This window comes from Phyllobates terribilis, unplaced genomic scaffold (genome assembly GCF_046119375.1).
Source record: "Phyllobates terribilis strain yellow unplaced genomic scaffold, ASM4611937v1 Scaffold_8__6_contigs__length_399053987, whole genome shotgun sequence".
Classification (NCBI taxonomy): domain Eukaryota; kingdom Metazoa; phylum Chordata; class Amphibia; order Anura; family Dendrobatidae; genus Phyllobates; species Phyllobates terribilis.
The window spans coordinates 377,290,376-377,312,427 of record NW_027362768.1 but is presented as its reverse complement, the minus strand read 5'-3'; the positions used below and the strand labels follow the sequence as shown (position 1 = coordinate 377,312,427).

General features: G+C 38.0%; 1 protein-coding gene across 3 annotated transcripts in view; it reads right to left on the bottom strand.

Annotated features, from left to right (window-relative positions):
* The window catches only part of SRGAP3 (SLIT-ROBO Rho GTPase activating protein 3), a 217,862-nt gene that overhangs the window by 85,709 nt on the left and 110,101 nt on the right, over window positions 1-22,052 (bottom strand). For all 3 annotated transcript variants that reach the window (XR_012247818.1, XM_073645018.1, XM_073645019.1), the window contains exon 6: window positions 21,000-21,128. Coding sequence is in view for 2 of the 3 variants with exons in the window: in XM_073645018.1 (XP_073501119.1) it covers window positions 21,000-21,128 (129 nt within the window). In the remaining variant the exon portion in view is untranslated. The remainder of the gene's footprint in view (window positions 1-20,999; window positions 21,129-22,052) is intronic.

The window sequence follows — 22,052 nt, the reverse complement described above, 5'->3', positions numbered from 1 at the left end:
TAGCACAGGTGTCTGCAATTGCTTACAGTGATATAAAGAGCCCTGACACACATCACCATCAATGAGTTTAACTGACAAACAAACAAATTCTTCCCTTATCACTCCTAAACACTTTTTGCATAATAATTTGGAACGCGGTGTACATGTGCTTTTCCACAAAACACCAGTGGTTCACGTAGTGAATCTTACAGTTCTAACTTGCCAACCGTGGTCTGTATGGAATTGTTCAATAAAGGGCCCAAAATTAAGATAACATAGATGGGAGAGGTCTCTATGAATAGGAATTCCTAAGTATTTGATACCCTGTGAGGGCCAGGCAAAGGGAAAGTTGGACTGGATGGAATCCTATATAGATTTAGGGAGGGAGACATCGAGGGCCTCAGACTTCGCTGCATTGATTTTAAAATTTTACCATGTAACAAAGTGATCTATTTCAGCCATAACAGCATGGATGGATATATGTGATTGAGTGATATATACTAGGACATCATCAGCAAATAGAGAGCACTTGTACTCGGTGCCTCCCACCTCAATCCACCTAATATTGGGGTTATGGCGAATTGATGAGAGCAGGTGCTCCGTCACTAGGATGTATAAGAGAGGGGACAGAGGACATCCCTGCCTTGTCCCATTGGTGATTGTGAAAGGTGATGAAAATGTTCTGACGCACCCCCTGGGCCTTGGGACACCCGGAGCCGGACCCTTTTTGGTGGATGCTGGTGGTTGTAGTCTTCGTGGCGGCGATCCGGTTCCGTGGCTCAGGGCGGTCAAACCAGTGGCGGAACTATTTATGTGGTTTTGATGTTTAAATGTCCGACTACGCCACCCGTGGATTGCGGTCAGAGTGAACCGCCGCTACAGGGCAGACCGCTAAGGCTGGTGTTGTGGGTGCAGCAGAGCGTAGCATAACTCCCCACGGGAGGAGTATAGCCTCAGGGCAGTGTATGCGGAGGATGGGGGTGATGGTGCAGGGCAGCAGCAGTAACGACACGGAGTCAGTGATGCAGTTCAGGGCCTTTACTCACAGTTCTTATTATCCAGACCACGTCTGCAGGTAACGGCTGCCCACGTCGTACTGTGCTCACCAGGTGAGGGGCTCAGACAACTCCCAGATAACTTTGGAGCGCTTCACAGGACCCCCTTTGTGTGTCCTTTGTCTGGCCTTTCTTACCAACACTTCTGTCCGGCTGCCTCGGGCCTCCTCTTGGTAAACTTGGCGCCAGTTTCCCTGACCCTATGTGGTGCCTTCCTAGCGGGTGGAGCAAGGGGCTGCGCCACATAAAATGTCAGAGCCTCCGGTTTCTAGCTGAGGGTCGTTTCCTGCCTCCACTAGTTCGGGGACCGGTCTCCCCCTTTGGCCTGACCCCTCCACGCAGGTGGATTCTGGCGTGCGGTGGCGACTCGCCCGTCCGCACCCCTGGGATCCCTTCATTCCTCGTTCCTGGAGCCTTCTCCGCTCCTCTTCCTTCCTTCTCCCTCTTGCAGGCCTGGGCCTCTGTTACTAGGCCCGCCTCCGGAGCAGAGCTCATGCAGAGCCCCTGCTCCCTGCCACTTCTGCTCAGACTTCTCTGCACTGAACTAAGATGGTGCCCACCTTTTATACTCCCTTCTCAATGCACCCAGGAACTGCTTCCTCCCTGCTCCTGCACTGCAGGGTTCCCCTTCCTCAGTGTTCCCTCCCCCCACTCCAGCCAGGGACAGGGACTGTCGTGCCCATCTCAGGGGCATATTGGTCGCCCTGCCCCACGGCAATGTGGTGTAATGCATGCAGGTGTCGGGTCCTGATCCACACTCCATCCTTATCTGAGAGTGAGATATCACACCTCTGGGTGAGGTGCAATATGTCTGTAGCAACCGAGCCCTCGGTGCTACAGTTCCATTTATCTTCAGCCTAGGTGACGTATTGTGATACAGGGCCGTGATTTTGGCTATAAAAGGGTCCCCTAGACCCCTACCCCAAGCTTTTTAAGAGAATCATATATGGCGTGCCAGGAGACTCTATGGAATGCTTTCTCAGCATCCAACGAGAGTATCTACTTACAAATTTTTAACTGCATCTAGCCCAGGAAATACTTTGTGACTAGTAGCAGTGTCTGCTAGTCAGCGGATTATCCCGGCTGTTAAGCAAGCTACACCACCTGTAGTTTGGACACTTAATTTTTTCAAAGGAAATGCTTCGGGACCACGGGATACTTAGTGAAGAGCATCAGGAGGCACCCCAAGGCATAGGGGCTGGGACTGGCACTAGGATGCCTTGCGGTGGACAGCCGAGCTCGATCCTTATAAAAGCTTTTTAACTGCAGCAGCTTTAGTGGACGCTACTGGAGCTGGAATTACGCGGCTGCTGGCATGAGACTTGCCCTCCAATAGATCCTTGTAAATGGATTTAAAGTGTATTCATTCAAATTAGAGGGACAATTTAAATTAAAAAGCTTAGAGCTGCCTCCACCACAGGGGGGCTCTCTCGACCCACCAGCGGACAGGCACCAGTATTGGGAGAGGGGGGCTGGCCGTCAGGGTTCACCGCGGCTCTGGCACAAACCCGGCGACACGGAGGTGGCACGGGCAGGAGCGGACTGGCCGTCTCGGCTTCTCACTTTTTGGATTTTAGAAGGGCATGACATGCCTATATCTGTGTCTCCCCCTCCTTTTACTCCTCCACCTCTTTTCTTTTCGCATGACTATATGTACTTGTCACTTTTCCATGTGTTAGTTGTGTCTTCTGAGCAGTTTGTCAGCTTTTGGACACCTTTGAAGGTGTTTTCTATGTGTTTCTATGTGTTTTTGTTTGCCTGCCATTGGTTTTAACGGTGTTCGAAGGTGTTCGACGAACAGTTCGACGAACAGTTCGGCGAACACACGGGTGTTCGACGAACCGAACCGAACTCGAACACTACGGGGGTGGCTCAACACTAGTGAAGAGATATGGCTTCACATTATTGAACAGCTGGATCCTGTCAGTCACTGTCTGAGGCCCATAGATGTTAATAAGCCGGAGCCGTCTACCCTGAACAGTGGCTTCCAGGACCGGACACCTTCCCATAACCACCTCCGTCATTCTATGTAAAGTCACATTATTGGTGTTAAACAGGATAGCGACCCCGGCATAAGGCTCCACAGCCAGTGACCAGAATGACGGACCAGATCTCCATTCCCTCTCAGCCTCTCTCATAAGCACCAGAGATGTCAATCTTGTTTCCTGTAGGAAAAAGACATCTGCATCAAGGTATCTCAGATGGTCATACACCGCATGTCTCGTCCTCCTCACCTTAATGCTGTTCACATTACTTGATGTAAATTTTAGGGAAAATCCGGCCATAAGAACACAGTATAAGAGGAGCAGAGAAGTAGAACCCGTCATCATAACTCAGAGGTGTTCTTTCCACTACTGGTCTCCATGTCTGACGCTACATTAGAGTCTATAGGTAAGGGTTTCCGCTTTGTAGGCGGAGGGTCCTCTGTTTCCCTCTCACACTCGGCCTCTATTCTTTTCAATTCCTAATCAAAATCTCCATCTGACTCAGATACAACTTCATATCTGTTAGATACGACCATCACACCAACACCACTGCTGACTTTTTTCTTGGCTTTATGGTCAGCATCATATTGTTCCTCGGGTTTACGGGAGGACGTGTCTTTTTTTCCTCCTTTTGGTCTGCTTGCTGTTACTATTATCAGGTAGAGATGGTGATACAGATGTGCAGGCCTCTTGGGGCGGCTGGCCTTGAAGGACAACCTCCATGCTTCCCTGTGCACCCTCTTCACACTGCTGCTCTGGTGTTACATGGTCTGACCCTTGATGGACGTCTGATCTAGTGAGTGTCTCCCCTGACATTAAGGCCTCCTCCTCCTGAGCCTCTGCTCCTACCACCAAATCCTCATCAGGAAAGTCCCTGCAGATGTTATGCCAAGCATCGGGACAGTCCTTGTGAGGGTGGCCGATCTTCCCACACAGGTTACACCTTATATTCTGGCAGCCTGCAGCTACATGGCCGACTTCCCCGCACAGACTGCACTTGACCACAGTACAGGAATTTGCCAGGTGACCCGCTTTGCCACATTTAAAACACTTACGAGGCTGCCCAGGATAGAAGCAAACACCTTTCTCCCGCCCAATGAAGAAGGAGTTGGGTAAGTGGGCAGTGACATTGTTACACTGGCGCAGCTTCACCAGGACCTTCCACCCTCCCGTCCAGATACCATCAACGTCACGATTCTTGGTGAGGTCAGAGACGAGGTCACAATACCTCCGGAGCCACACCACAATGTCCTGCGGGGGAACAGCCTCATTCCAGAAGATGATATTTACAGTGACTGTATCTGGCCTGGAAATGGGAACAAAGATAAATTTGTTCCATCCATCCGTGTCCCTGAACTTAGGGAAATTAGCCCAGAATCTGTCCAGATCAGGCATGATTTTAAAACTGACATCATATCCCTATCTGTCTGGAAGATTAATCACTGCCAAGATATTTAATGGCGCAAACCCCATCTGATGACACAGTAGCTCCCTGACCACAAACCTCCTGTCCGGCAGATCCTCCTTGAGACCTCTAGGCTTAAATCGCACCACGTTCCTTCTTTAGAAGGCCTGGCCGGTATAGTTGGTGCCAGAGGTGAAGGACGGAGCACCACGGCTCCAGGCATTACTGTGGGGAACCTGTGGGGTCACACTGGGCTGACTAACAGGGGGAGGGTCCGCTGCAGGGGGACCTGTCACCTCTTGTGCATTAGGTATCAAAGGGGGAAAATCACACACATTATTATCAACCACAATATCTTTATGAGGCAATGTGACATCCACCACAGACTGCGAGCCCCCTCCAGCCTCAGAGCCCCTGGGTACAGTGGGGTCATCCCCAGCCTGTGCATCAGCATTAGGGCTGTGCTGTGCACCATCAATACACACAGTCATACATGCAATGTCCTGCTCTTGTGTTGAGCATTCTGGGACTTGTGGTGCCTCTGCTGGATTCTGAGGTACATGTTGCTGCTCAGGCTCAGCTACAGTCTGCTGCTGCTGCAGTATTTGTCCCTCCTGGAAACAGAAACGTGCAGCTTGTAACACAGGTCGTGTCTGCTGCTTCAGGGGTTCATCCTGTACAGTCTCTGACCCTAATCCAGCATCAGAGGTCCTGGACTCCACAACAAAGTCCTGCTTGTGAGAGGTGAACCGCTCCCGGTTTCTGTAGGTCTCTGCCAGGGGCCCCATCCTCTCCAGGATACAGTCTATGTCCCTGACCACATTCGCCAGCTCCACACCCAGTGAGTAAAGTCTCTGGTCACACATAGCATTACTGTCAGGATTAGCAGCCTTCAGTTTATAGATAACATCAATCTCCATTTGCAGCATTTGTCTTTGCTGCTGTAACTCACCCATCTTCTTTACCAGGCCAGGTATCTCCTCTGCCAGCTGCAGCTCGGGTACACGCGCCGTCTCCTTCTGAGGCTTGGACAATGGCTCTGGGTTTTTCAACACAGAGGTCTCCTTTGGTTTTACCACAGATGACTTTATGGTACCACTGCTGGCTCCGGGCTCCACAGCACTCTTACTGCTGCCACTTGCCTGTGCCCTTGTGCGTCCTGAGCGCGCCATGCCGGTCACCGTGTCTTGCTGCTGCAGGTTTTCTTGCAATGTCTGCCTCTCCAGAGATGTCCGTCTCTGCCTGTGTGGAGGAGTGAGCTGCACACCTGAGGCCGGTGATGGGAGCTGCCTCACCTTCTCTGCACCCGGCTGCCTCTGTTTGCTGACAGAAGATTCCTTTGGGGAATTACTTGTTTTTGGACTTTGCTGCATTTCTTTACTTACTGACAGTTTCACTTCAGGTTTCTTTGCTGTAACTGCAGCTGCTGTTCCTTCCATAACTTTACTCACATTCACTCTGCTTTCTTCCTTCTTGGAAACACTGGAGCTTTGGCTTGTTGCTTTGCATTGCTTAACGATGACTCTGGGATTTGTATTCCCATTAGAAGAAGCCTGGGAGTTGTCTCCCAGTGTAGGCCGGGAAGCCTGGGCCTTGCTTGGGGAGCTTCCCCGCCCAGGGTGGCCCCTCCCCGGGCTTGCTCCAGACATCAGGAGAGCTACTCAGACACGTCCTCACAGATGGGAGGCAGTATTATAGTAGTTATATTATTGTACATAGGGGGCAGTATTATAGTAGTTATATTCTTGTACATAGGAGCAGTATTATAGTAGTTATATTCTTGTACATAGGGGGCAGTATTATAGTAGTTATATTCTTGTACATAGGAGCAGTATTATAGTAGTTATATTCTTGTACATAGGGAGCAGTATTATACTAGTTATATTCTTGTACATAGGGGCAGTATTATACTAGTTATATTCTTGTACATAGGGGCAGTATTATACTAGTTATATTCTTGTACATAGGGGCAGTATTACAGTAGTTATATTTGTTATGTTCTGCTACCAAAGCTAAGGAAAGAGAGGAGATCTGTCCCTACTATAGGACTCAGCTGAATCCCTACGATGTAACAGGGAACCTGATCCTGCGATCAGACCTGCTAAAGTCCTAATCTAGTCTGTACGAACACCTATAGATGTGGGGAGGGAATCCCTACAAGTACTAAGGACTGGGAGGAATATGGGACACCTCCTAACAGAAATAGTAGCAGACAGACGAACAAACAAAATAGATAGAACATAGAGGTCCGTAGACCAAGCAAACTAACAGAGTTAGATACAGAGCACAGGCTAGCTAGAAAGTAAATATACAATGAAGTCCAGCAAAGCCAGAAGGGCGGAGCAGGATTAAATAGGCCAACAAGGTCATGTGACCAGCAAAGGAAAAAAAACCTAACAGCAAGGTTCTAACAATATTCTTGTATATAGGAGCAGTATTATAGTAGTTATATTCTTGTACATAGGAGCAGTATTATAGTAGTTATATTCTTGTACATAGGGTCAGTATTATAGTAGTTATATTCTTGTACATAGGGGCAGTATTATAGTAGTTATATTCTTGTACATAGGGGCAGTATTATAGTAGTTATATTCTTGTACATAGGAGGCAGTATTATAGTAGTTATATTCTTGTACATAGGAGCAGTATTATAGTAGTTATGTTCTTGTACATAGGGGGCAGTATTATAGCAGTTATATTCTTGTACATAGGGGCAGCATTATAGCAGTTATATTCTTGTACATAGGGGCAGCATTATAGCAGTTATATTCTTGTACATAGGGGCAGTATTATAGTAGTTATATTCTTGTACATAGAAGCAGTATTATAGTAGTTATATTCTTGTACATAGGGGGCAGTATTATAGTAGTTATATTCTTGTATATTGGAGCAGTATTATAGTAGTTATATTCTTGTATATAGGAGCAGTATTATAGTAGTTATATTCTTGTATATAGGAGCAGTATTATAGTAGGTATATTCTTATACATAGGGGCAGTATTATAGTAGTTATATTCTTGTACATAGGAGCAGTATTATAGTAGTTATATTCTTGTACATAGGGGGCAGTATTATAGTAGTTATATTCTTGTACATAGGGGGCAGTATTATAGTAGTTCTATTCTTGTACATAGGGGGCAGTATTATAGTAGTTAGATTCTTGTTCATAGGGGGCAGTATTATAGTAGTTATATTCTTGTACATAGGAGCAGTATTATAGTAGTTATATTCTTGTACATAGGGGGCAGTATTATAATAGTTATATTCTTGTACATAGGAGCAGTATAGTAGTTATATTCTTGTACATAGGGGGCAGTATTATAGTAGTTATATTCTTGTACATAGGGGGCAGTATTATAGTAGTTAGATTCTTGTACATAGGGGGCAGTATTATAGTAGTTATATTCTTGTACATAGGAGCAGTATTATAGTAGTTATATTCTTGTACATATGGGGCAGTATTATAGTAGTTATATTCTTGTACATAGGGAGCAGTATTATAATAGTTATATTCTTGTACATAGGAGCAGTATAGTAGTTATATTCTTGTACATAGGGGGCCGTATTATAGTAGTTATATTCTTGTATATAGGGGGCAGTATTATAGTAGTTATATTCTTGTATATAGGAGCAGTATTATAGTAGTTATGTTCTTGTACATAGGGGCAGTATTATAGTAGTTATATTCTTGTACATAGGGGGCAGTATTATAGTAGTTATATTCTTGTACATAGGAGCAGTATTATAGTAGTTATATTCTTGTACATAGGGGGCACTATTACAGTAGCGATATTCTTGTACATAGGAGCAGTAATATAGTAGTTATATTCTTGTACATAGGAGCAGTATTATAGTAGTTATATTCTTGAACATAGGGAGCAGTATTATACTAGTTATAATCTTGTACATAGGGGCAGTATTATAGTAGTTATATTCTTGTACATAGGGGCAGTATTATAGTAGTTATATTCTTGTAAATAGGAGCAGTATTATAGTAGTTATATTCTTGTACATAGGGGCCAGTATTATAGTAGTTATATTCTTGTACATAGGAGTAGTATTATAGTAGTTATATTCTTGTACATAGGGGGCAGTATTATAGTAGTTATATTCGTGTACATAGGGGCAGTATTATAGTAGCTATATTCTTGTACATAGGGGCAGTATTATAGTAGTTATATTCTTGTACATAGGGGCAGTATTATAGTAGTTATATTCTTGTACATAGGGGCAGTATTATAGTAGTTATATTCTTGTACATAGGAGCAGTATTATAGTAGTTATATTCTTGTACATAGGGGCCAGTATTATAGTAGTTATATTCTTGTACATAGGAGTAGTATTATAGTAGTTATATTCTTGTACATAGGGGGCAGTATTATAGCAGTTATATTCTTGTACATAGGGGCAGCATTATAGCAGTTATATTCTTGTACATAGGGGCAGCATTATAGCAGTTATATTCTTGTACATAGGGGCAGTATTATAGTAGTTATATTCTTGTACATAGGAGCAGTATTATAGTAGTTATATTCTTGTACATAGGAGCAGTGTTATAGTAGTTATATTCTTGTACATAGGGGGCAGTATTATAGTAGTTATATTCTTGTATATTGGAGCAGTACTATAGTAGTTATATTCTTGTATATAGGAGCAGTATTATAGTAGTTATATTCTTGTATATAGGAGCAGTATTATAGTAGGTATATTCTTATACATAGGGGCAGTATTATAGTAGTTATATTCTTGTACATAGGGGCAGTATTATAGTAGTTATATTCTTGTACATAGGAGCAGTATTATAGTAGTTATATTCTTGTACATAGGGGGCAGTATTATAGTAGTTATATTCTTGTACATAGGGGGCAGTATTATAGTAGTTAGATTCTTGTATATAGGGGGCAGTATTATAGTAGTCATATTCTTGTACATAGGAGCAGTATTAAAGTAGTTATATTCTTGTACATAGGGGGCAGTATTATAGTAGTTATATTCTTGTACATAGGAGCAGTATTATAGTGGTTATATTCTTGTACATAGGGAGCAGTATTATAGTAGTTATATTCTTGTACATAGGAGCAGTATTATAGTAGCTATATTCTTGTACATAGGGGGCAGTATTATAGTAGTTATATTCTTGTACATAGGGGCAGTATTATAGTAGTTATATTCTTGTACATAGGAGCAGTATTATAGTAGTTATATTCTTGTACATAGGGAGCAGTATTATAGTAGCTATATTCTTGTACCTAGGGAGAAGTATTATAGTAGTTATATTCTTGTACATAGGAGCAGTATTATAGTAGTTATATTCTTGTACATATGGGGCAGTATTATAGTAGTTATATTCTTGTACATAGGGAGCAGTATTATAATAGTTATATTCTTGTACATAGGAGCAGTATAGTAGTTATATTCTTGTACATAGGGGGCAGTATTATAGTAGTTATATTCTTGTATATAGGGGGCAGTATTATAGTAGTTATATTCTTGTACATAGGAGCAGTATTATAATAGTTATATTCTTGTACATATGGGGCAGTATTATAGTAGTTATATTCTTGTACATAGGGAGCAGTATTATAGTAGTTATATTCTTGTACATAGGGAGCAGTATTATAATAGTTATATTCTTGTACATAGGCGCAGTATAGTAGTTATATTCTTGTACATAGGGGGCAGTATTATAGTAGTTATATTCTTGTATATAGGGGGCAGTATTATAGTAGATATATTCTTGTACATAGGAGGCAGTATTATAGTAGTTATATTCTTGTGCATAGGAGCAGTATTATAGTAGTTATGTTCTTGTACATAGGGGGCAGTATTATAGCAGTTATATTCTTGTACATAGGGGCAGCAGTATAGCAGTTATATTCTTGTACATAGGGGCAGCATTATAGCAGTTATATTCTTATACATAGGGGCAGTATTATAGTAGTTTAATACTGCTCCTATGTACAAGAATATAACTACTATAATACTGCCCCTATGTACAAGAATATAACTGCTATAATGCTGCCCCTATGTACAAGAATATAACTGCTATAATGCTGCCCCTATGTACAAGAATATAACTGCTATAATACTGCCCCCTATGTACAAGAACATAACTACTATAATACTGCTCCTATGTACAAGAATATAATTACTATAATACTGCCTCCTATGTACAAGAATATAACTACTATAATACTGCCCCCTATATACAAGAATATAACTACTATAATACTGCCCCCTATGTACAAGAATATAACTACTATACTGCTCCTATGCACAAGAATATAACTACTATAATACTGCCCCCTATATACAAGAATATAATTACTATAATACTGCTCCCTAGGTACAAGAATATAGCTACTATAATACTGCTCCCTATCTACAAGAATATAACTACTATAATACTGCTCCTATGTACAAGAATATTAGTAGTTATATTCTTGTACATAGGGGGCAGTATTATAGTAGTTATATTCTTGTACATAGGGGGCAGTATTATAGTAGTTATATTCTTGTACATAGGAGCAGTATTATAGTAGTTATATTCTTGTACATAGGGGGCAGTATTACAGTAGCGATATTCTTGTACATAGGAGCAGTATTATAGTAGTTATATTCTTGTACATAGGAGCAGTATTATAGTAGTTATATTCTTGTACATAGGGAGCAGTATTATACTAGTTATATTCATGTACATAGGGGCAGTATTATAGTAGTTATATTCTTGTACATAGGGGCAGTATTATAGTAGTTATATTCTTGTACATAGGAGCAGTATTATAGTAGTTATATTCTTGTACATAGGAGCAGTATTATAGCAGTTATATTCTTGTACATAGAGGGCAGTATTATAGTAGTTATATTCTTGTACATAGGGAGCAGTATTATAGTAGTCATATTCTTGTACATAGAGGGCAGTATTATAGTAGTTATATTCTTGTACGTAGGGGGCAGTATTATAGTAGTTATATTCTTGTACATAGGGGGCAGTATTATAGTAGTTATATTCTTGTACATAGGGGGCAGTATTATAGTAGTTAGATTCTTGTACATAGGAGCAGTATTATAGTAGTTATATTCTTGTACATAGGGAGCAGTATTATACTAGTTATATTCATATACATAGGGGCAGTATTATAGTAGTTATATTCCTGTACATAGGGGCAGTATTATAGTAGTTATATTCTTGTACATAGGAGCAGTATTATAGTAGTTATATTCTTGTATATAGGAGCAGTATTATAGTAGTTATATTCTTGTATATAGGAGCAGTATTATAGTAGGTATATTCTTATACATAGGGGCAGTATTATAGTATTTATATTCTTGTACATAGGGGCAGTATTATAGTAGTTATATTCTTGTACATAGGAGCAGTATTATAGTAGTTATATTCTTGTACATAGGGGGCAGTATTATAGTAGTTATATTCTTGTACATAGGGGGCAGTATTATAGTAGTTCTATTCTTGTACATAGGGGGCAGTATTATAGTAGTTAGATTCTTGTTCATAGGGGGCAGTATTATAGTAGTTATATTCTTGTACATAGGAGCAGTATTATAGTAGTTATATTCTTGTACATAGGGGGCAGTATTATAATAGTTATATTCTTGTACATAGGAGCAGTATAGTAGTTATATTCTTGTACATAGGGGGGAGTATTATAGTAGTTATATTCTTGTACATAGGGGGCAGTATTATAGTAGTTAGATTCTTGTACATAGGGGGCAGTATTATCGTAGTTATATTCTTGTACATAGGAGCAGTATTATAGTAGTTATATTCTTGTACATATGGGGCAGTATTATAGTAGTTATATTCTTGTACATAGGGAGCAGTATTATAATAGTTATATTCTTGTACATAGGAGCAGTATAGTAGTTATATTCTTGTACATAGGGGGCCGTATTATAGTAGTTATATTCTTGTATATAGGGGGCAGTATTATAGTAGTTATATTCTTGTATATAGGAGCAGTATTATAGTAGTTATGTTCTTGTACATAGGGGCAGTATTATAGTAGTTATATTCTTGTACATAGGGGGCAGTATTGTAGTAGTTATATTCTTGTACATAGGAGCAGTATTATAGTAGTTATATTCTTGTACATAGGGGGCACTATTACAGTAGCGATATTCTTGTACATAGGAGCAGTATTATAGTAGTTATATTCTTGAACATAGGGAGCAGTATTATACTAGTTATATTCTTGTACATAGGGGCAGTATTATAGTAGTTATATTCTTGTACATAGGGGCAGTATTATAGTAGTTATATTCTTGTAAATAGGAGCAGTATTATAGTAGTTATATTCTTGTACATAGGGGCCAGTATTATAGTAGTTATATTCTTGTACATAGGAGTAGTATTATAGTAGTTATATTCTTGTACATAGGGGGCAGTATTATAGTAGTTATATTCTTGTACATAGGGGCAGTATTATAGTAGCTATATTCTTGTACATAGGGGCAGTATTATAGTAGTTATATTCTTGTACATAGGGGCAGTATTATAGTAGTTATATTCTTGTACATAGGGGCAGTATTATAGTAGTTATATTCTTGTACATAGGAGCAGTATTATAGTAGTTATATTCTTGTACATAGGGGCCAGTATTATAGTAGTTATATTCTTGTACATAGGAGTAGTATTATAGTAGTTATATTCTTGTACATAGGGGGCAGTATTATAGCAGTTATATTCTTGTACATAGGGGCAGCATTATAGCAGTTATATTCTTGTACATAGGGGCAGCATTATAGCAGTTATATTCTTGTACATAGGGGCAGTATTATAGTAGTTATATTCTTGTACATAGGAGCAGTATTATAGTAGTTATATTCTTGTACGTAGGAGCAGTGTTATAGTAGTTATATTCTTGTACATAGGGGGCAGTATTATAGTAGTTATATTCTTGTATATTGGAGCAGTACTATAGTAGTTATATTCTTGTATATAGGAGCAGTATTATAGTAGTTATATTCTTGTATATAGGAGCAGTATTATAGTAGGTATATTCTTATACATAGGGGCAGTATTATAGTAGTTATATTCTTGTACATAGGGGCAGTATTATAGTTATATTCTTGTACATAGGAGCAGTATTATAGTAGTTATATTCTTGTACATAGGGGGCAGTATTATAGTAGTTATATTCTTGTACATAGGGGGCAGTATTATAGTAGTTAGATTCTTGTATATAGGGGGCAGTATTATAGTAGTCATATTCTTGTACATAGGAGCAGTATTAAAGTAGTTATATTCTTGTACATAGGGGGCAGTATTATAGTAGTTATATTCTTGTACATAGGAGCAGTATTATAGTGGTTATATTCTTGTACATAGGGAGCAGTATTATAGTAGTTATATTCTTGTACATAGGAGCAGTATTATAGTAGCTATATTCTTGTACATAGGGGGCAGTATTATAGTAGTTATATTCTTGTACATAGGGGCAGTATTATAGTAGTTATATTCTTGTACATAGGAGCAGTATTATAGTAGTTATATTATTGTACATAGGGGGCAGTATTATAGTAGTTATATTCTTGTACATAGGGAGCAGTATTATAGTAGCTATATTCTTGTACCTAGGGAGCAGTATTATAGTAGTTATATTCTTGTACATAGGAGCAGTATTATATTAGTTATATTCTTGTACATATGGGGCAGTATTATAGTAGTTATATTCTTGTACATAGGAAGCAGTATTATAATAGTTATATTCTTGTACATAGGAGCAGTATAGTAGTTATATTCTTGTACATAGGAGCAGTATTATAATAGTTATATTCTTGTACATATGGGGCAGTATTATAGTAGTTATATTCTTGTACATAGGGAGCAGTATTATAATAGTTATATTCTTGTACATAGGCGCAGTATAGTAGTTATATTCTTGTACATAGGAGGCAGTATTATAGTAGTTATATTCTTGTATATAGGGGGCAGTATTATAGTAGATATATTCTTGTACATAGAAGGCAGTATTATAGTAGTTATATTCTTGTGCATAGGAGCAGTATTATAGTAGTTATGTTCTTGTACATAGGGGGCAGTATTATAGCAGTTATATTCTTGTACATAGGGGCAGCAGTATAGCAGTTATATTCTTGTACATAGGGGCAGCATTATAGCAGTTATATTCTTATACATAGGGGCAGTATTATAGTAGTTTAATACTGCTCCTATGTACAAGAATATAACTACTATAATACTGCCCCTATGTACAAGAATATAACTGCTATAATGCTGCCCCTATGTACAAGATTATAACTGCTATAATGCTGCCCCTATGTACAAGAATATAACTGCTATAATACTGCCCCCTATGTACAAGAACATAACTACTATAATACTGCTCCTATGTACAAGAATATAATTACTATAATACTGCCTCCTATGTACAAGAATATAACTACCATAATACTGCCCCCTATATACAAGAATATAACTACTATAATACTGCCCCCTATGTACAAGAATATAACTACTATACTGCTCCTATGCACAAGAATATAACTACTATAATACTGCCCCCTATGTACAAGAATATAATTACTATAATACTGCTCCCTAGGTACAAGAATATAGCTACTATAATACTGCTCCCTATGTACAAGAATATAACTACTATAATACTGCTCCTATGTACAAGAATATTAGTAGTTATATTCTTGTACATAGGGGGCAGTATTATAGTAGTTATATTCTTGTACATAGGGGGCAGTATTATAGTAGTTATATTCTTGTACATAGGAGCAGTATTATAGTAGTTATATTCTTGTACATAGGGGGCAGTATTACAGTAGCGATATTCTTGTACATAGGAGCAGTATTATAGTAGTTATATTCTTGTACATAGGAGCAGTATTATAGTAGTTATATTCTTGTACATAGGGAGCAGTATTATACTAGTTATATTCATGTACATAGGGGCAGTATTATAGTAGTTATATTCTTGTACATAGGGGCAGTATTATAGTAGTTATATTCTTGTACATAGGAGCAGTATTATAGTAGTTATATTCTTGTACATAGGAGCAGTATTATAGTAGTTATATTCTTGTATATAAGGAGCAGTATTATACTAGTTATATTCATGTACATAGGGGCAGTATTATAGTAGTTATATTCTTGTACATAGGGGCAGTATTATAGTAGTTATATTCTTGTACATAGGGGCAGTATTATAGTAGTTATATTCTTGTACATAGGAGCAGTATTATAGTAGTTATATTCTTGTATATAGGAGCAGTATTATAGTAGTTATATTCTTGTATATAGGAGCAGTATTATAGTAGGTATATTCTTATACATAGGGGCAGTATTATAGTAGTTATATTCTTGTACATAGGGGCAGTATTATAGTAGTTATATTCTTGTACATAGGAGCAGTATTATAGTAGTTATATTCTTGTACATAGGGAGCAGTATTATACTAGTTATATTCATGTACATAGGGGCAGTATTATAGTAGTTATATTCTTGTACATAGGGGCAGTATTATAGTAGTTATATTCTTGTACATAGGAGCAGTATTATAGTAGTTATATTCTTGTACATAGGAGCAGTATTATAGCAGTTATATTCTTGTACATAGAGGGCAGTATTATAGTAGTTATATTCTTGTACATAGGGAGCAGTATTATAGTAGTCATATTCTTGTACATAGAGGGCAGTATTATAGTAGTTATATTCTTGTACGTAGGGGGCAGTATTATAGTAGTTATATTCTTGTACATAGGGGGCAGTATTATAGTAGTTATATTCTTGTACATAGGGGGCAGTATTATAGTAGTTAGATTCTTGTACATAGGAGCAGTATTATAGTAGTTATATTCTTGTACATAGGGAGCAGTATTATACTAGTTATATTCATGTACATAGGGGCAGTATTATAGTAGTTATATTCCTGTACATAGGGGCAGTATTATAGTAGTTATATTCTTGTACATAGGAGCAGTATTATAGTAGTTATATTCTTGTATATAGGAGCAGTATTATAGTAGTTATATTCTTGTATATAGGAGCAGTATTATAGTAGGTATATTCTTATACATAGGGGCAGTATTATAGTAGTTATATTCTTGTACATAGGGGCAGTATTATAGTAGTTATATTCTTGTACATAGGAGCAGTATTATAGTAGTTATATTCTTGTACATAGGGGGCAGTATTATAGTAGTTATATTCTTGTACATAGGGGGCAGTATTATAGTAGTTCTATTCTTGTACATAGGGGGCAGTATTATAGTAGTTAGATTCTTGTTCATAGGGGGCAGTATTATAGTAGTTATATTCTTGTACATAGGAGCAGTATTATAGTAGTTATATTCTTGTACATAGGGGGCAGTATTATAATAGTTATATTCTTGTACATAGGAGCAGTATAGTAGTTATATTCTTGTACATAGGGGGCCGTATTATAGTAGTTATATTCTTGTATATAGGGGGCAGTATTATAGTAGTTATATTCTTGTATATAGGAGCAGTATTATAGTAGTTATGTTCTTGTACATAGGGGCAGTATTATAGTAGTTATATTCTTGTACATAGGGGGCAGTATTATAGTAGTTATATTCTTGTACATAGGAGCAGTATTATAGTAGTTATATTCTTGTACATAGGGGGCACTATTACAGTAGCGATATTCTTGTACATAGGAGCAGTATTATAGTAGTTATATTCTTGTACATAGGAGCAGTATTATAGTAGTTATATTCTTGAACATAGGGAGCAGTATTATACTAGTTATATTCTTGTACATAGGGGCAGTATTATAGTAGTTATATTCTTGTACATAGGGGCAGTATTATAGTAGTTATATTCTTGTAAATAGGAGCAGTATTATAGTAGTTATATTCTTGTACATAGGGGCCAGTATTATAGTAGTTATATTCTTGTACATAGGAGTAGTATTATAGTAGTTATATTCTTGTACATAGGGGGCAGTATTATAGTAGTTATATTCTTGTACATAGGGGCAGTATTATAGTAGCTATATTCTTGTACATAGGGGCAGTATTATAGTAGTTATATTCTTGTACATAGGGGCAGTATTATAGTAGTTATATTCTTGTACATAGGGGCAGTATTATAGTAGTTATATTCTTGTACATAGGAGCAGTATTATAGTAGTTATATTCTTGTACATAGGGGCCAGTATTATAGTAGTTATATTCTTGTACATAGGAGTAGTATTATAGTAGTTATATTCTTGTACATAGGGGGCAGTATTATGGCAGTTATATTCTTGTACATAGGGGCAGCATTATAGCAGTTATATTCTTGTACATAGGGGCAGCATTATAGCAGTTATATTCTTGTACATAGGGGCAGTATTATAGTAGTTATATTCTTGTACATAGGAGCAGTATTATAGTAGTTATATTCTTGTACATAGGAGCAGTGTTATAGTAGTTATATTCTTGTACATAGGGGGCAGTATTATAGTAGTTATATTCTTGTATATTGGAGCAGTACTATAGTAGTTATATTCTTGTATATAGGAGCAGTATTATAGTAGTTATATTCTTGTATATAGGAGCAGTATTATAGTAGGTATATTCTTATACATAGGGGCAGTATTATAGTAGTTATATTCTTGTACATAGGGGCAGTATTATAGTAGTTATATTCTTGTACATAGGAGCAGTATTATAGTAGTTATATTCTTGTACATAGGGGGCAGTATTATAGTAGTTATATTCTTGTACATAGGGGGCAGTATTATAGTAGTTAGATTCTTGTATATAGGGGGCAGTATTATAGTAGTCATATTCTTGTACATAGGAGCAGTATTAAAGTAGTTATATTCTTGTACATAGGGGGCAGTATTATAGTAGTTATATTCTTGTACATAGGAGCAGTATTATAGTGGTTATATTCTTGTACATAGGGAGCAGTATTATAGTAGTTATATTCTTGTACATAGGAGCAGTATTATAGTAGCTATATTCTTGTACATAGGGGGCAGTATTATAGTAGTTATATTCTTGTACATAGGGGCAGTATTATAGTAGTTATATTCTTGTACATAGGAGCAGTATTATAGTAGTTATATTCTTGTACATAGGGGGCAGTATTATAGTAGTTATATTCTTGTACATAGGGAGCAGTATTATAGTAGCTATATTCTTGTACCTAGGGAGCAGTATTATAGTAGTTATATTCTTGTACATAGGAGCAGTATTATAGTAGTTATATTCTTGTACATATGGGGCAGTATTATAGTAGTTATATTCTTGTACATAGGGAGCAGTATTATAATAGTTATATTCTTGTACATAGGAGCAGTATAGTAGTTATATTCTTGTACATAGGGGGCAGTATTATAGTAGTTATATTCTTGTATATAGGGGGCAGTATTATAGTAGTTATATTCTTGTACATAGGAGCAGTATTATAATAGTTATATTCTTGTACATATGGGGCAGTATTATAGTAGTTATATTCTTGTACATAGGGAGCAGTATTATAATAGTTATATTCTTGTACATAGGCGCAGTATAGTACTTATAGTCTTGTACATAGGAGCAGTATTATAGTAGTTATATTCTTGTACATAGGGGGCAGTATTATAGTAGTTATATTCTTGTACATAGGAGCACTATTATAGTAGTTATAGTCCTGTACATAGGGAGCAGTATTATAGTAGTTATATTCTTGTACATAGGGGGCAGTATTATAGTAGTTATATTCTTGTACATAGGAGCAGTATTATAGTAGTTACATTCATGTACATAAGGGGCAGTATTATAGTAGTTATATTCTTGTACATAGGAGCAGTATTATAGTAGTTATATTCTTGTACAAAGGGGTCAGTATTATAGTAGTTATATTCTTGTACATAGGATCAGTATAATAGAAGTTATATTCTTGTACATAGGGGCAGTATTATAGTAGTTATATTCTTGTACATAGGAGCAGTATTATAGTAGTTATAGTCCTGTACATAGGGAGCAGTATTATAGTAGTTATATTCTTGTACATAGGAGCAGTATTATAGTAGTTACATTCATGTACATAAGGGGCAGTACTATAGTAGTTATATTCTTGTACATAGGAGCAGTATTATAGTAGTTATATTCTTGTATATAGGAGCAGTATTATAGTAGTTATATTCTTTTACATAGGAGCAGTATGATAGTAGTTATATTCTTGTACATAGGATCAGTATAATAGTAGTTATATTCTTGTACATAGGAGCAGTATTATAGTAGTTATATTCTTGTACATAGGGGCAGTATTATAGCAGTTATATTCCTGTACACAGGGGGCAGTATTTTCATAGTTGGCAGTATTATTAATGTATTTATTTGTGCAATATAAAAAAGATTTATTTTTTTTTTATATTTTTTCTATGGCTGGATTTGTCCTTTGATATTATTGATTGCTGGCAGCAGTGTTGTCTTTTCAGTGACAGCATTAGATGAATGGCAGTGACATGTTCACATCTGGGTAACCCTCCTGAAATAAATATAAATCAAGCAGTCACGACTGACAGCCCGCGGTATGTGCACATTCGTTACCTAAGCGTGTCTCCGGGGGGCTTGGAGAACACCTGGGCTCGGCCTGTGCTGACAGCAGCCGTCTCATTACATTGTGACATAGAGGAGGTAATTAGAGGAGGGTCGTCGTCATCATCAGGCAGCGGAGGGGCCGGAAAGTGAAGCCATCTGCTGCCCCCCAGCAGGGGTACAGAGCTCACAAAAAACCTTTTCTATGCAGAAAAACTAGATACAAACATCACTGGATTGTCTGTATCTGTTGGTAGAACACAAAGTCGCAACTTTGTTACATACTTTGTATTTCAACTATTCACCGCTGTCCAGATCTCTGCTCGCCATCAGGGAATAGAAACATTTTTGTTTACATTCAGTGGCTGAAACCTCATCCCGAGCTCATCCTGTTCACAGCTGAAGGTTTGTTACACGTGCAGGTAAAATATCTCAGTCTGAAATCCCAGGTTTCCAGCCTCTAAATGAAAAGAAGTCCCCACAAGCAGATATTTTGCAAATTGTAAGGAGTTAAAACACAAAAGGGGGTAAATTGTCATCTCTTTTGCTCCAGAATTTTGGTGCATTGTGTTGCATTTAGTTTTTAGACACATTTGTAAAAGTCGCGCACCCTCTTTTTTTATTTTAAAGTCTGAATTTATTTTATTTATTATTTTTTATTTTATATAAGTCTTAAAGTTGTGCCCCATCTTTTTCATTTTCAGCTCATCAAAAGTGGAGGGACCCCAGAATTTTCATAGTTTTTAGCCATATTTATGACATGCAACCTTTTCAAACTGTCAGACAAAATCGCGCAAAATCGCTTCCAAGTTCCAAAAAATCCATTCTAGACAGCAGAGGTCTTACACCTAAAGACGCGCCAAACTTATCAAACTACGTGCAATACTTTGATAAATTTGGCACAAATAAAGACAATGCAGCCACAAGGACTTAAAAAGTTCTAAAGTTGCAAAACTTTCCATTTAAACTTTGTGTACATTAAACCGCAAATCAGTTTTTATATATGGGATATTTAGGGCAGTGATGTAGGTCGGATATCTCGGCACTCACATCGATGAGGTCGGACACGTCGTGGATGTAGTACTTGCCGATACATCCATTGGTGGCCGCCAGGTTCAGCAAATATTCGTTTCTGGCCTTTGTGCATTTCAGTTTGTTCTCTGAGTATTTCGCCTGCCTCTACAATCAGAGGGAAAAAAAACTTAAATCAGAAAATGACAAATTATTACAAATATTACAATTTACATTCTAGTTTATCTATTAGTGCATCATTCTATGTGATAATACAGTAATATCCCTCTAATTTGGAGTTTAATAATCCAACACTTAATTTTACTGAGAACCACAAAATGATCTGAAATCTCACAAAACGAAAAGACCGCGGAGAGAAATAAATTATGAAATTCCTCGAATTGCAAAATATCTGATTATTCTGTAATCCAGAAAACAGATCAGTCAGGAACACGCAGGATTACAGCAGATTTCACTTATCTCTGGAGTTATATCGTCCCGCACTAGGTTAAGCAAATCCCACAAGGAAAAAGTACAGAACTAATGCTTAATCATTCTACAATGAAAGTTCTGCAACTTTCGAGGTTTGTTCTTCATTTTTTCACAATTCATCATTCTCAAAATCTCTGCTTGCTGTCAGTGGATGGAATTATATATACACTGCTCAAAAAAATAAAGGGAACACAGAAATAACCCATCCTAGATCTGAATGAATGAAATATTCTCATTGAATACTTTGTTCTGTACAAAGCTGAATGTGCTGACAACAAAATCACACAAAAATCATCAATGGAAATCACATTTATTAACCAACTAGATGGTGGCCCGATTCTAACGCATCGGGTATTCTAGAATATGTATGCGGCCCGAAAGGGCGCAATCAGCAGAGCGTTGTATAAATTTGGCGCCAATCTCGCTGACTGGTCGTGGCCGGCCGGCAGCCGCAACCAATCAGCAGAGCGTTGTTTAAATTTGGCGCCAATCTCGCTGACTGGTCGTGGCCGGCCGGCGGCGGCAACCAATCAGCAGAGCGTTGTTTAAATTTGGCGCCAATCTCGCTGACTGGTCATGGCCAACCGGCGGCCGCGACAA